We start from the raw sequence: 15,493 nt of genomic DNA, 5'->3' as shown, positions 1-15,493 counted from the left end.
AGCACACAGGACTCTCTGGCCAATAAGTAGGGTTGTTCCAAAAGCTCTAACCTCACAACAACAGTCAAGCAACCAAGCTAACAGGCTAACATTGGCTAGCTACTTCCAGACACATAATGAGAGAACACCCCACTCTGACAATTTTACTCCCCCTAGCAGAGCTGGTTAGGCAGTTTTCATGTTATCCAGAGCGTTGGTGACTGTTTTCATCTATATTTTTCATTGCTGTCTATATACCACCCCAAACCGATGCTGGCACTAAGACCGCACTCAACGAGCTGTATAAGGCCATAAGCAAACAAGAAAATGATCATCCAGAGGCGGTGCTCCTAGTGGCCGGGGACTTTAATTCAGGGAAACTTAAATCTGTTTTACCTCATTTCAACCAGCATGTTACATGTGCAACCAGAGGAGAAAAAAACTCTAGACCACCTTTACTCCACACACAGACGGGTACAAAGCTCTCCCTCGACCTCCATTTGGCATTTATATCCTATTGATTCCTGCTGCTTACAAGCAAAAACTGAAGCAGGAAGTACCAGTGACTCGCTCAATGCGGAAGTGGTCAGATGACGCAAATGCTAAGCTATGGGAATGTTTTGCTAGCACATACTGAAATATGTTCTGGGATTCTTCCGATGGCATTGAGGAGTACACCACATCAGTCACTGGCTTCATCAATAAGTGCATCGATGACGTCATCCCCACAGTGACTGTTCATACTGCAACCAGAAGCCATGGATTACAGGCATCATCCGCACTGAGCTAAAGGCTAGCGCTGCCGCTTTCAAGGAGCGGGACTCTAACCCGGAAGCTTATAAGAAATCCCGCTATGCCCTCCGACAAATCATCAAACAGACAAAGTGTCAATACAGGGCTAAGATTGAATTGTAATACACCAGCTCCGATGCTAGTCGGATGTGGCAGGGCTTGCTAACTATTACGGACTACAAAGGGAAGCACAGCCCTGACCTACCAGATTAGCTAAATTACTTCAATGCACGCTTCGAGGCAAGCAACACTGAAGCATATATAAGACCACGAGCTGTTCCGGACGACTGTGTGATCACGCTCTCCGTAGCCAATGTGAGTAAGACCTTTAAACAGGTCAACATTCACAAGGCTGCAGGGCCAGACAGATTACCAGAACGTGTACTCCAAGCATACACTGGCCAACTGGCAAGTGTCTTCAGTGACATTTTCAACTTGTCCCTGACCGAGTCTGTAATGCCAACATGTTTCAAGCAGACCACCATAGTACATCACTAGGTCCAAGCTTCCTGCCATCCTGGACCTCTAAACCAGGTGGTACCAGAGGAAGTCCAAAAAATTGGCAAAGACTCCAGCCACCCTAGTCATAGACTGTTCTGTCTGCTACCGCACAACAAGCATTACCAGAGCGCCATGTCTAGGTCCAAAAGGCTTCTTAACAGCTTCTACCCCTAAGCCATAAGACTCCTGAACAGCTAACCAAAACGCTACCTGGGTTATTTGCATTGAACCCCTCCCCCCAGTTTTTAATATTTTTTTATTTTTCTTTATTCTTATTTTTTTCATTTGTATTTTTATTTGTTTATTGTTTACTTCAGTTTATTTAGTAAATACTTTCTTAACACTTATTTTTTTCTTAAAACTGCATTGTTGGTTAAGGGCTTGTACGTAAGCATGTGACAAATAACATTTGATTTGATTTTGATTTATTTTCCCTAATCTAAAGTGGATGCTATTTTCACTTTAGAAATACTTTAGAAATGTTTTGAGTTACAAGTGCAATTTCTCACAAAAAGATGGTGATGCCATTGGTAGACATTCCTGCAGTACCTGGTAATAGAATAAGCACACAACACAGGATGTTTAAGGAAATATATATATACAGTGCCTTGCGAAAGTATTCGGCCCCCTTGAACTTTGCGACCTTTTGCCACATTTCAGGCTTCAAACATAAAGATATAAAACTGTATTTTTTTGTGAAGAATCAACAACAAGTGGGACACAATCATGAAGTGGAATGACATTTATTGGATATTTCAAACTTTTTTAACAAATCAAAAACTGAAAAATTGGGCGTGCAAAATTATTCAGCCCCCTTAAGTTAATACTTTGTAGTGCCACCTTTTGCTGCGATTACAGCTGTAAGTCGCTTGGGGTATGTCTCTATCAGTTTTGCACATCGAGAGACTGAAATTTTTTCCCATTCCTCCTTGCAAAACAGCTCGAGCTCAGTGAGGTTGGATGGAGAGCATTTGTGAACAGCAGTTTTCAGTTCTTTCCACAGATTCTCGATTGAATTCAGGTCTGGACTTTGGCTTGGCCATTCTAACACCTGGATATGTTTATTTTTGAACCATTCCATTGTAGATTTTGCTTTATGTTTTGGATCATTGTCTTGTTGGAAGACAAATCTCCATCCCAGTCTCAGGTCTTTTGCAGACTCCATCAGGTTTTCTTCCAGAATGGTCCTGTATTTGGCTCCATCCATCTTCCCATCAATTTTAACCATCTTCCCTGTCCCTGCTGAAGAAAAGCAGGCCCAAACCATGATGCTGCCACCACCATGTTTGACAGTGGGGGTGGTGTGTTCAGTGTGATGAGCTGTGTTGCTTTTACGCCAAATATAACGTTTTTCATTGTTGCCAAAAAGTTCAATTTTGGTTTCATCTGACCAGAGCACCTTCTTCCACATGTTTTGTGTGTCTCCCAGGTGGCTTGTGGCAAACTTTAAACTACACTTTTTATGGATATCTTTAAGAAATGGCTTTCTTCTTGCCACTCTTCCATCAAGGCCAGATTTGTGCAACAACTGATTGTTGTCCTATGGACAGAGTCTCCCACCTCAGCTGTAGATCTCTGCAGTTCATCCAGAGTGATCATGGGCCTCTTGGCTGCATCTCTGATCAGTCTTCTCCTTGTATGAGCTGAAAGTTTAGAGGGACGGCCAGGTCTTGGTAGATTTGCAGTGGTCTGATACTCCTTCCATTTCAATATTATCGCTTGCACAGTGTTCCTTGGGATGTTTAAAGCTTGGGAAATCTTTTTGTATCCAAATCCGGCTTTAAACTTCTTCACAACAGTATCTCGGACCTGCCTGGTGTGTTCCTTGTTCTTCATGATGCTCTCTGCACTTTTAACGGACCTCTGAGACTATCACAGTGCAGGTGCATTTATACGGAGACTTGATTACACACAGGTGGATTGTATTTATCATCATTAGTCATATAGGTCAACATTGGATCATTCAGAGATCCTCACTGAACTTCTGGAGAGAGTTTGCTGCACTGAAAGTAAAGGGGCTGAATAATTTTGCACGCCCAATTTTTCAGTTTTTGATTTGTTAAAAAAGTTTGAAATATCCAATAAATGTCGTTCCACTTCATGATTGTGTCCCACTTGTTGTTGATTCTTCACAAAAAAATACAGTTTTATATCTTTATGTTTGAAGCCTGAAATGTGGCAAAAGGTTGCAAAGTTCAAGGGGGCCGAATACTTTCGCAAGGCACTGTACATCTGTGAATAACTACCTTACTAAAATGTACAAATGTGGGAGTAATGCCTTATAAAGTCCTATTAAATGGTTTATTATGGACCCTTAAAATAAAGTGTTACCGTATACAGCTGAAGTCGGAAGTTTACATACACCTTAGCCAATTACATTTAAACTCAGTTTTTCACAATTCCTGACATTTAATCCTAGTAAAAATTCCCTGTTTTAAGTCATTTAGGATCACCACTTTATTTTAAGAATGTGAAATTTCAGAATAATAGTAGAGAGAATATTTATTTCAGCTTGTATTTCTTTCATCACATTCCCAGTGTGTCAGAAGTTTACATAACTGAGCCAGGTTTGCAGGCCTCTTTGCTCGCACACACTTGTTCAGTTCTGCCCACAAATTTTCTATAGGATTGAGGTCAGGGCTTTGTGATGGCCACTCCAATACTTTGACTTTGTTGTCCTTAAGCCATTTTGCCACAGCGTCGGAAGTATGCTTGGGGGAAGACGCATTTGCGACATCTTGAGATGTTGCTTCAATATATCCGCATATTTGTCCTTCCTCATGCTGCCGTCTATTTTGTGAATTGCACCAGTCCCTCCTGCAACAAAGCACCCCCCAACATGATGCTGACACCACACCCTGTTTAAAGGCACAGTCAACTTAGTGTATGTAAACTTCTGACCCACTGGATTTGTGCTACCGTGAATTATAAGTCAAATAATCTGTCCATATACAATTGTTGGAAAAAATACTTGTGTCATGCACAAAGTAGATGTCCTAACTGACTTCCCAAAACTATAGTTTGTTAACAAGACATTTGTGGAGGGGTTGAAAAACAAGTTTTAATGACTCCAACCTAAGTGTTATGTAAACATCCGACTTCAACTGTATCTTTGATAAAGCCAAAACAATAATAAGTCATCAGTACAGTGTACAGTCCTTTTCACAAACACAGCTTAGAATGGCTGTCCTTCAAACCAACTTCTGATTATGCACAAGTAGTGTCAGGAGCCATGTCAACCATTAGGTGTCAGCTCTTACAAAGACAGTACTTCCCACGACTTGGAAGAACCTCAATGTCTTCATACTCACCTTTCACTGACCAGCAGCACTGCTGGCATAAGCTGGTGGATGAAACAACATTATACTCCAGCACCAAAGGCATTATGATGTAACAATATAACAACAGTACTAAAAAAACGTGAGATGATTCATTTCAATGAACAGATTCATTGGTCACCTTTGGGTTTCGCCTACAGTCTAATGTTATGAAATGTAGACAATAAAAACATCTACTGTAGGCTACTAGTAAATATTCATACATCATACAAAACTGTCACTCATCCTTTCAGATTTTCAGGATAGAGGGGGAGTCTCACAGCAACATATTTCGTTATGAGATTTGGTTCACAATGGAATGGAGAGGTCTCCATTCTGATAGACCATTTCTTTTTGGATTAAAAATAACATCATGGTATTTAAACTCAGCAAAAAAAAGAAATGTCCCTTTTTCAGGACCCTGTCTTTCAAAGATAATTCATAAAAATCCAAATAACTTCACAGATTTTCATTGTAAAGGGTTTTAACACTGTTTCCCAACGCTTGTTCACTGAATCATAAACAATGAATGAACATGCACCCGTGGATGTTGGTCTTTAAGACACTAACAGCTTACAGAAGGTAGGCAATTAAGGTAACAGTTATGAAAATGTAGGACACTAAAGAGTTCTTTCTACTGACTCTGAAAAACACCAGAAAAAAAATGTCCCGGGTCCCTGCTCATCTGCGTGAAAATGCCTTAGGCATGCTGCAAGGCGGCATGAGGACTGCAGATGTGACCAGGGCAATAAATTGCAATGTCCGTACTCTGAGACGCCTAAGACAGCGTTAAGACAGCGTTACGGGGAGACAGGACGGACAGCTGATCGTCCTTGCAGTGGCAGACCCTGTGTAACAACACCTGCACAGGATCGATACATCCGAACATCACACCTGACAGGTACAGGATGGCAACAACAACTGCCCGAGTTACCAGGAACGCACAATCCCTACATCAGTGCTCAGACTGTCCACAATAGGCTGAGAGAGGCTGGACTGAGGGCTTGTAGGCCTGTTGTAAGACAGGTCCTCACCAGACATCACCGGCAACAACGTTGTCTATGAGCACAAACCCACCGTCGCTGGACCAGACAGGACTGGCAGAAAGTGCTCTTCACTGACGAGTCGCGGTTTTGTCTCACCAGGGGTGATGGTCGGATTCGCGTTTATCGTCAAAGGAATGAGCGTTACACCGAGGCCTGTACTCTGGAGCGGGATTGATTTGGAGGTGGAGGGTCCATCATTTTCTGGGGCGGTGTGTCACAGCATCATCAGACTGAGCTTGTTGTCGTTGCAGGCAATCTCAACGCTGTGCATTACAGGGAAGGCATGCTCCCTCATGTGGTACCCTTCCTGTAGGCCTATCCTGACATGACCCTCCAGCATGACAATGCCACCAGCCATACTGCTCGTTCTGGGCGTGATTTCCCGCAAGACAGGAATGTCAGTGTCCTGCCATGGCCAGCGAAGAGCCTGGATCTGAATCCCATTGAGCACAACTGGGACCTGTTGGATCGGAGGGTGAGGGCTAGGGCCATTCCTCCCAGAAATGTCAGGGAATTTGCAGGTGCCTTGGTGGAAAAGTGGGGTAACATCTCACAGCAAGAACTGACAAATCTGGTGCAGTCCATGAGGAGGAGATGCACTGCAGTACTTAATGCAGCTGGTGGCCACACCGGACTTGTTCAGTTTATGTCTCAGAATCTTGTTATGTTCTTACAAATATTTACACATGTTAAGTTTGCTGAAAATAAACACAGTTGACAGTGAGGGAACGTTTCTTTTTTTGCTAAGTTTATAAGCAGATAATAACCATCCCAGCTTCACACCTGATTTGCCTATGCCCAAGATTAACCCTACACCGCCATGCCCAGTATGCAAAACTGGGTTAAAGCTAACGTAGCCAGAGTGCCTGCAGTCCATGTAGGAAAACCACAAGCAAAAAGGCAGTTGGAGCACTGGTCATTCAGTGAGTGGTGGCTTTTAATTGCAAACCCAAACAGGTTAACAATACAGGACGAGATCTCAAAGAATAAGAAATTGGTAACTAAACCCCCTTTGTGTTTTGTATGCTATTCCTGGACTGTTAAGGGTGCTACATACTTTATGCAAATGCAGCGCTGGAGCGTCATTTTCTATGTAGTTCTACTACTTTTGTTCAGGGCTCACATACACAACGCTCTGTTGCCCAGATAGTGTAGTGCAGGGGTGTCAAAGTCAAATGGACGGAGGGCCAAATAAAAAAATCAGCTACAAGACGAGGGCCGGACTGTTCGAATGTTCATTGAAAAAATTTTAAATGACGCATATAGTCTAGTGAACCTAATTGAACCTACTGAAAACCTAACAAATATATTACAATATGATCAGATAAATAAAGCAATATTTTCTTATGGCTCTGTCAGTAATCTTTAATTTTCAACAGACACAAAAGACAAATTTCCTTTATATAAATATCCCCATAACATGAACATTAAATGAAAGAAACCGGTATTCAAGGCACCATCAGTAGACTATATTTTCTATTTTAGCAAAAGTGGGCTAAATTTACTTCAAAGAAAAAACAATAATAGCAATTTTCTATCATCCACTCAACTGAAATATTTTTAAAATATAATTGGATTGAAATACAAAAAAATAAAGTGCAAAAATCTATTAATCAAAAACAACACTTTGTTTAAGGAGAAGTAACATGCAGTGAAAACAAATATTAAATTTTAACTTTTAAACTTGAACTGAGTAAAAACTCTAAATATGTGATTGCACAGTAATGTTCACTTGTTTGAGGTTGAGGGTGATACTTGGTGGTGTCCCATCTTTTCCACAAGTTCATCAATGTTCGGGGTAAGGCTCTGAGCTGAAGAAATCCTCAGAATTGAGTGGAGGTGTTCAGCAGTAAGTCGACTTCTGTGTGATGTTTTGTTCAGGTTCATCAAAGAAAACAGTTGTTCACACAGGTATGTGCTGCCAAACATAGACAACGTTTGAGCAGCCTGGATGCGCAGCTGGGGCATTGTGCCGGGGAGGAAACGGGCGAACTCCGCAGCACCCACTGCCGCATATTTTGCCCTCAGTGCATCATTGCATTGGAGGTCAATCAACTCCATTTGGAGGTTTGGTGGTGAGCTTTCCACGTCAACAGCAAATGGGTTACCGAGCAGTTCCAACCTGCTTTTTTGTGCTTCAAAGTCAGCAAATCGGCGTCGAAAGTCAGCGGCAAGCATACCTATTTTATCAGCCAACTGTGTGCTCGGGAACGCACTGGTAGAGAGCTTCTCTTTCATGGTCTGGCAGCTGGGAAAGTGGCTCAAATTTTCTTTCCGCATCTGCGTCTCCCACAGAGTCAGTTTGGTTTTAAATGCCTTCACTGTACTGTACATATCAGAGATGACACGATCCCGACCCTGCAGCTGCAAGTTTATTGCATTCAGATGACTCGTAATGTCACACAGAAAAGCCATTTCACACAGAAACATTTCGTCTCGGAGTTGTGTTGTGTCTTTCCCTTTGCTGTCCAAGAACAGACAAATCTCCTCACGAAGCTCGAAACATCTTTGAAGCACCTTTCCCTGGCTTAGCCATCGCACCTCTGTGTGATAAGGCAAATCACCATGCTCCGTTTCTAACTCCGTCAGAAATGCCTTGAACTGGCGGTGATTCAAACCTTTGGCTCTGATAAAGTTAACTGTGCGCGTGATGATGCTCATTACATGCTCCATTTTCAAGGCTTTACCGCACAACGCTTCCTGGTGTATGATACAATGATAAGCTGTCAGCTCACCTGTCGCGTTTTCCTCTTGCATCTTTTCCCGTATCTTCGCCACCAGTCCGCTCCTGTGTCCACACATCGCAGGTGCTCCGTCGGTTGTCAAACCCACGAGTTTTTCCCAAGGCAGCTCCATCTCATTTACACATCTTGACACCTCTTCATACAAATCATGCCCCGTAGTTGTGCCATGCATAGGACGTAAAGCCAAAAACTCCTCTGTCACGCTTAGGTTGGAGTCCACTCCGCGGATGAAAATTGACAACTGGGCAATGTCAGAAATGTCGGTGCTCTCATCCACAGCCAAGGAATATGCAATAAAATCTTTTCCCTTTTTCACAAGCTGCTCTTTTAGATTGATGGACAACTGGTCTACTCTCTCGGCAATGGTGTTTCTGCTCAGACTCACATTTAAAAAGAGTTGCCTTTTTTCTGGGCAAACTTCGTCACAAACTTTAATCATGCAGTTTTTGATGAAATCCCCCTCCGTAAATGGCCGGGCTGATTTAGCGATCTCTTCTGCCAAAATAAAACTGGCCTTGACAGCAGCCTGGCCTTGTGATTTGGCTTTTTTGAACAGAGCCTGTCGAGATTTGAGGCCTCGTTTTAATTCCTCTGCCTTTTGTAGCCTTTGTTCCATGTCCATATTCTTGTTTTTGTCCGCGTGTTTCGTTTCATAATGTCGTCTCAGATTATACTCTTTCAATAAATATTGAAATGAAGCAGCCTACTGCTCGGTGCGTCACCTTTGCATTGTGGGAAATGTAGTATTGGTGCGTGTAAAAGATCTGCGGGCTGCCGGCTTGCTGCGGGCCGGTTCTAATAATAAATCAAGATCATCCCAGGGGCCGTAAAAAACCTTCTTGCGGGCCGGATGTGGCCCGCGGGCCTTGACTCTGACATATGTGGTGTAGTGGGTGGTTTCTTCTTTTTTCCTTGGTTAGGTTCTTCTGATTTCCTGTTTAGTTTTTTTTACCAGTGTCATTTATTAACAATGGGTGATGAGATAAAAGGGTTCAAATCTACTATAGGTCATGCTTTTTAGTTTCTTTATGCCAAGTTGTTGTTTTACTTTATGTAAATAGTTATTGATGAGCATGCATACAATGCCAAAACAACCAGAGTGATTATGTGGGCCTAACTGTTAAGTAACTAAGGAGTTTGTCAACTTCCATTTAGCTAAAGAGTTTTGTTAATGTATCTGTTTTTCAGGACAAAGATGCGACGACACAAGGTCTTTCTCTTCGGCACATTGGCCTTGTGTGTCCTCTCCCTGCTGCAATACTGCAAGGCCCTCCACCACATGCTTATGCTGAGAGACCTGTATACCTCCTCCGTCAACCTCGAGGCCCTGGGCTTCCTCTGGAGAGGGAATGTTCACTCAGGGATGAAGCCTCTCCCTGGGTCTCGACCCTCCGACACGGGCCTGTGGGAGCCAGGGGATGACCGGGGGGACCAAGGGAATGCAGAGGTGGAGAGATGGATTGGGCATGGCGGTGAGGTGAGGGGGCAGATGACATGACTTTCCCTATACATTGTTTTGGGTCTATATGACATTGTCATTGATATGTTTGATTTTCCTCCTGTTGCTCTCCCACTCAGGACCCGTGGGGTAAGGAGCAGCCTGACTCAGGGAATGTTAACAGAATGACGGTCACTCTCCCAGACCCCAATGGACCATGGGGGGAACTTCACAAACGGAGCTTCCGTCTTCGCGATGACCCCACCCCGTTCTTTGCGCGCACCAAGTCTGGAGCATATTGCTTCCGAGAAGGGACGGAAGTGGCTTTTCTCAAAGACGACTCAGGACAAACGGTCCACGCAGCACGAGAGGGCCAGCGTAAGATACTGCATGCACAGCAAGAGGAACCCAAGTCAGCTCATGGGAAATACGCCCAGGGGAAAAGGCTGGTGAAGTGTATGTGTCGCCAAGGCTGGCACGGCCCTCACTGTGGCATCCCCACCATGGTGCAACACTCCAACCTGCCCACTAAGGGAAGTCTGATGCCCAGAATGGTTCCACGGAGGGTCATCAACGCCATTAACATCAACCACGAGTTTGACCTCCTCCACGCCCGCTTTCATGAGCTGGCCGACACTGTTGACCTCTTCCTGGTGTGTGAGTCAAACTTCACGGCCTATGGAAATTCCAAGCAGCTGCACTTCCTACGCCTCCTGCTTAACGGGACCTACAACTACATGCGCCACAAGATCCTCTATGTCTTCCTTGATCACTTCCCTAAAGGTGGCCAGCAGAACGGGTGGATCGCTGACGACTACCTGCGGACGTTTTTAAGCTATGACGGGATGTCCAGAGTACAAGGTGCCAGGCCGGATGATGTCTTCCTTATCAACGACGCAGATGAGATCCCGGCCCGCGAGGGCATCCTCTTCCTCAAACTCTACAATGGCTGGACGGAACCTGTGTCCATCCACATGAGAAAGTCCCTTTATGGTTTCTTCTGGAGGCAGCCTGGGACCCTGGACGTCCACTCCGCCTGCACTGTTGCCATGCTTTTTGCCGTCTACGATGGAGACGGGATATCACTGAGGCGTAGGGATTACTACTCCATGCCGGGTTTCCGGAACTATCAGAGGGAGAGTGGACACATCCTGGTGCAGTGGTCCATTGGGAGCCCCGTCCACTACGCAGGCTGGCATTGTTCCTGGTGCTTCAGACCAGAGGGAATCTCCCACAAACTAATCTCTGCCCAGAATGGAGACTTCCCCCGCTGGGGCGACTACGTGGAAAAACGAGACCTGAACTACATCAAGGGCTTGATCCAGACTGGGGGATGGTTTGATGGCTCGGTGGGGGAGTACCCACCCACAGACCCTAAAGAGCCTATGTACGCACCCAAATATCTATTAAAGAACTTTCCGCTGTACCGCTACATACTTGAGAACCCATATGTCTGAATCTGGTAGAAAATCGGTAACGATTATTTTCTCATTGTTGATTTCAATGGAAGGATTTTTAACTTCAAGGAGTGTTGTCTTAACACAACTATGAAACCTCCACCTATGCCTCTGATTGAAGGGCAGGCCCTCCACTTCCTGTCTGAAGAAGAAGTAGCTAGTGGTTGAGAAGGAGTGTAATGAGTGACATCTGAGACTCATTCTATCTGATTCTATCCCTTTTCAATCACAATATTTAAATGATAGTTAAACAATCCTCAATGACAAAGGCCCCTTCTACTCCAGAGCATTCAAGGACCGGTTTACGTTTGGGACATTGACTTTTGTACAGTTCCTAACTGTAGACGTGATGGCAGACAGGTATATATGTATAAAAGATCTATCTGATGATGGCCAATGGCCAGTGATACTGTAGTTTTCCCTCAGTCAGATCAACAATGTGCTTCTAGTGCCACCAGTTTTGCGTTTCCAGAGACCTCTGTGAAGAAAGAGACCTGAAAAATGATCTGTGCACTTTTCTGTGGTGGTGGTAAAACTGTGTTACTGTGCTGAAATGGTTGTTCGAACAACACAGGGAAAAATATAGCGGGAAAGGGAAAGTCGGTTTTATATTGTTTAATACAAATTCAGGTTTCCCTCACTAATGTGGCTTGTCTTAAACGTTGCTTAATTTGACTACACAACTTTCTCATAGCCTTCTTGTAAACAGATTGTGCATGGTTTACAGGTGAATAAATGTGAGGCCAAAAATAATATGTCATTAGAACCATGGAATCAGGCCAAACAATTGTCACATTGCTTTTAGACATTTCTGTCATGTGTGTTCATTGTTCATTGAGAGAGAAAATTATTGAGAAACAAAATCCATTTCTTCTGCTATGGTCTCGTGATTCACATCACGTCTGGTAATTCAATCTGTTCTAGACACTCAATTTGACATGTATATAAGCCAACGCAATGGTTTCCTTGGTTTCATCCTTAAAAATGGATTCCAATTCTTCAACAACCAAATAACGAACATGATAATAATATTCCTACAGATCTTAGGGACATATCCCCTGTGAATAGGATGTATAGCAATGACAATTATTAATGTATTCATGCTTAGTTAAGAAACAACAGACTGTCTGCCATCAATCGGATCAGCCTTCGATACACTGCAAGTAATTTGTTCCTACCTGAATTACAATAGAGTACACCGAGAGGTCTATTCAACAGAAACCAGTCTGTCAACAAAACAAAAGCAAAATGTTTATGTTGTGAATATCTTAGTTCGTTCTTGTTTCGCACTGCAGACCACGTTTTGTTGAGTAGCTATATGAACCCAAACCTACTGGACGACATGAAGACAGACAAAGGTGCATAAAAAGGAGTCATTTATTAGTATACTTTAACTTACATTTTGAGTCATTTATTACATCTATTACTTTATTAATCATGCATTTTTATTTCCAGATAAACTTACAATGTTAGGAAGGTTAAGACTGCTGTTTACTGTTGTTAAATCATGTCATGTCAATGTAGCTTTAGCTTTAGCACTTCCTTGTCTTGGGAGACTGACTTTGGGAATAAGGAGATAATAATAATTGATTGGTGTATTGACAATGTTTCTCTTGGGAATCTGATGCTTCGTCAATTGATGCTCTGACTTGCAGATTGCACACATTCTCTCACAGCCTTTAAAACGACTTACTCTGAATTCTGATACACCTCTTGTTTCTCAACACCTCTCGTTCCTCAATCCATGTTTTGATTATTCGTGCACTTAACTTTTAAACTCCCTCTGCCCTATCGTGCGTGCGTGCGTGCGTGTGTGCGTGCGTGCATGTGTGCGTGCGTGCATGCGTGTCTGTGTGAATATGTATTTTATCTATCTTGTTAGAAATTATTTGTAAGGTGCCACTTTTCAATATATTTCTATCTGGAGTCCACATGATGAAAAGTGGGACTTCCACAGTGGCTACATTTAAAGGCCAGAATCTCAGGAATATTGGAGAATGGCATGTGAATGGCAACTATTCAAACTGCACTGTTGTTTAAGGTCCACAGCATGTTTACAGCAAAAAAAATGCCTTGGATGTTGTTGACTTTGCTTTTTTAGGGGGATTTCTTTTGTAATTTCTGGATGGTGTCCAATATTTCTTTGTACAACTATGAGGTACTACTCCTGTGTTCTAACTAAAAAAATAATAATTGTTGAAGTAAAAATCAATAACTAATCTTATGTGACTTATTTTGAATCTTGTGCAAGTCCTGAGTCTTTTCCTTCATCAATCATTCCACTATATATTTGTATTGAACTAGTACGTCCCAATGTGGTAAATTTTTCAAAGAGTCAAAGTTAATCTGTTTATTACCTAGCATTACCTACATACTATACTACACTGTAATTACACTGTGCCAGCCCAACAACCATGTAAAGACACAGGTATTAATTAAGGACACGTTTTGTTTCACCAACTTGTTTCAAATCCAAAAGTGATTATCAGAAAACGCATTATGGCACAACCTCTTGAGTCTAGACAGGAATACCACACTGCCCGTGACTCCGGTTAGGTCTGTCTTTCCTAAAGCAATGTATAACGAGACTAGATGCCTTCTCCATGCCTGAACTCTAGATGGCTGTCTATAAGAAAAATATGAATTTGAAGGAAATCATTCTGGGAGATTATTGCGGCAGAATTGACAGGGAAAGCCTAAGAGTTATCATTGATATGGCTCTCTTTACTGTACTTTACTTTACTTTACATGGGACTTTTTATTCAATACAATTTTATTTAATTAACCATTATTTTACTTGGTAAATTGACTGAGAACACATTCTCACTCACAGCAACAACCTGGGGAATAGTTACAGGGGGGAGGGGAGGGGGTGAATGAGCCAATTGGAAGCTGGGGATGATTAGGTGGCCATGATGGTATGAGGGCCAGATTGGGAATTTTGCCAGGACACCGGGGTTAACACCTCTACTCTTACAGTAAGTGCCATGGGATCTTCAGTGACCACAGAGTCAGGACAACCGTTTAATGTCCCATCCATAAAATGGCATCCTACACATTTTATTTATTTATTTTTATTTCACCTTTATTTACCCAGGTAGGCCAGTTGAGAACAAGCTCTCATTTACAACTGCGACCTGGCCAAGATAAAGCAAAGCAATCGACAAAAAAAACAACACAGAGTTACACGTGGGATAAACAAGCGTACAGTCAATAACATAATAGAAAAATATATGTACAGTGTGTGCAAATGTAATAAGATGTAGTAAGATTAGAGAGGTAAGGCAATAAATAGCCCTAATAGTACTGTGCAGCCGTCTTCATCGACCTGGCCAAGGCTTTTGACTCTGTCAATTACCACATTCTTATCGGCAGACTCAACAGCCTTGGTTTCTCAAATGACTGCCTCGCCTGGTTCACCAACTACTTCTCTTATAGAGTTCAGTGTGTCAAATCAGAGGGCCTGTTGTCTGGACCTCTGGCAGTCGATATGGGGTTCAATTCAGGGTTCAATTCTCGGGCCAACTCTTTTCTCTGTATATATCAATTATGTTGCTTTTGCTGCTGGTGATTCTCTGATCCACCTCTACGTAGACGACACCATTCTGTATACTTCTGGCCCTTCGTTGGACACTGTGCTAACTAAACTCCAGATGAGCTTCAATGCCATACAACTCCCCTTCCTTGGCCTCCAACTGCTCTTAAATGCAATTAAAACTAAATGCAAATTCCCCTGCAAAGGTCTACTATTGATAAGAATGATCTGTCAAAGACAAAGGGGACGGGGGAGGTTTACAGACAGATCTTTGAGATGAGGAAGGGAGTTTTGGTTGTGCAGGGTTGTGCTTAGAGACAGTAAATGTATTGTTGAGTATGAGAGTGATTAAGAGGTACCATTTCTCTTTAATCTCCCATACACAATCATTCCTACTGTGTAAGAACTTCCCTCCTAAGACTTTTCACATCTTCTTTAGCCCTCCAGCCCATTCACTTTGTTGACTGATCTTTCCTCTCAAAAGCAGCTCCCAGTGTCCCTCATTGTCCCTAAACAATATGCTAGCCGTTCCCATACAGTGGACATCTTTACCAACAAAGGTATGTTGCCCTAAGTCCCTTCCACAAAAAGTGTAAAATGCTAACACCGCAACCATGTCTTTCCAGGACATGTGCAGTACCAGCAAATCTTCTGCAAGAGGACCAAACAGTTGGTGGTTTTGTC

At 42.9% G+C, this 15,493-nt stretch overlaps 1 protein-coding gene across 3 annotated transcripts in view; it reads left to right on the top strand.

The window, feature by feature from the left end:
* Positions 1–13,493, top strand: part of LOC110538028 (beta-1,4-mannosyl-glycoprotein 4-beta-N-acetylglucosaminyltransferase) — a 41,529-nt gene extending 28,036 nt beyond the window's left edge. For all 3 annotated transcript variants that reach the window (XM_021624564.3, XM_036938082.2, XM_021624565.3), the window contains exons 2-3: positions 9,568–9,856; positions 9,958–13,493. In XM_021624564.3, the coding sequence (XP_021480239.2) occupies positions 9,568–9,856; positions 9,958–11,274 (1,606 nt within the window). In that variant the 3' untranslated portion in view covers positions 11,275–13,493. The remainder of the gene's footprint in view (positions 1–9,567; positions 9,857–9,957) is intronic.
* The last annotated feature ends 2,000 nt before the right edge of the window (positions 13,494–15,493 follow it).

The sequence above is a fragment of the Oncorhynchus mykiss genome, chromosome 12 (genome assembly GCF_057628025.1).
Source record: "Oncorhynchus mykiss isolate SJ-2025 chromosome 12, ASM5762802v1, whole genome shotgun sequence".
NCBI lineage: Eukaryota > Metazoa > Chordata > Actinopteri > Salmoniformes > Salmonidae > Oncorhynchus > Oncorhynchus mykiss.
The sequence above is the reverse complement of the archived record's forward strand: the minus strand, read 5'-3'. Positions and strand labels throughout refer to the sequence as shown.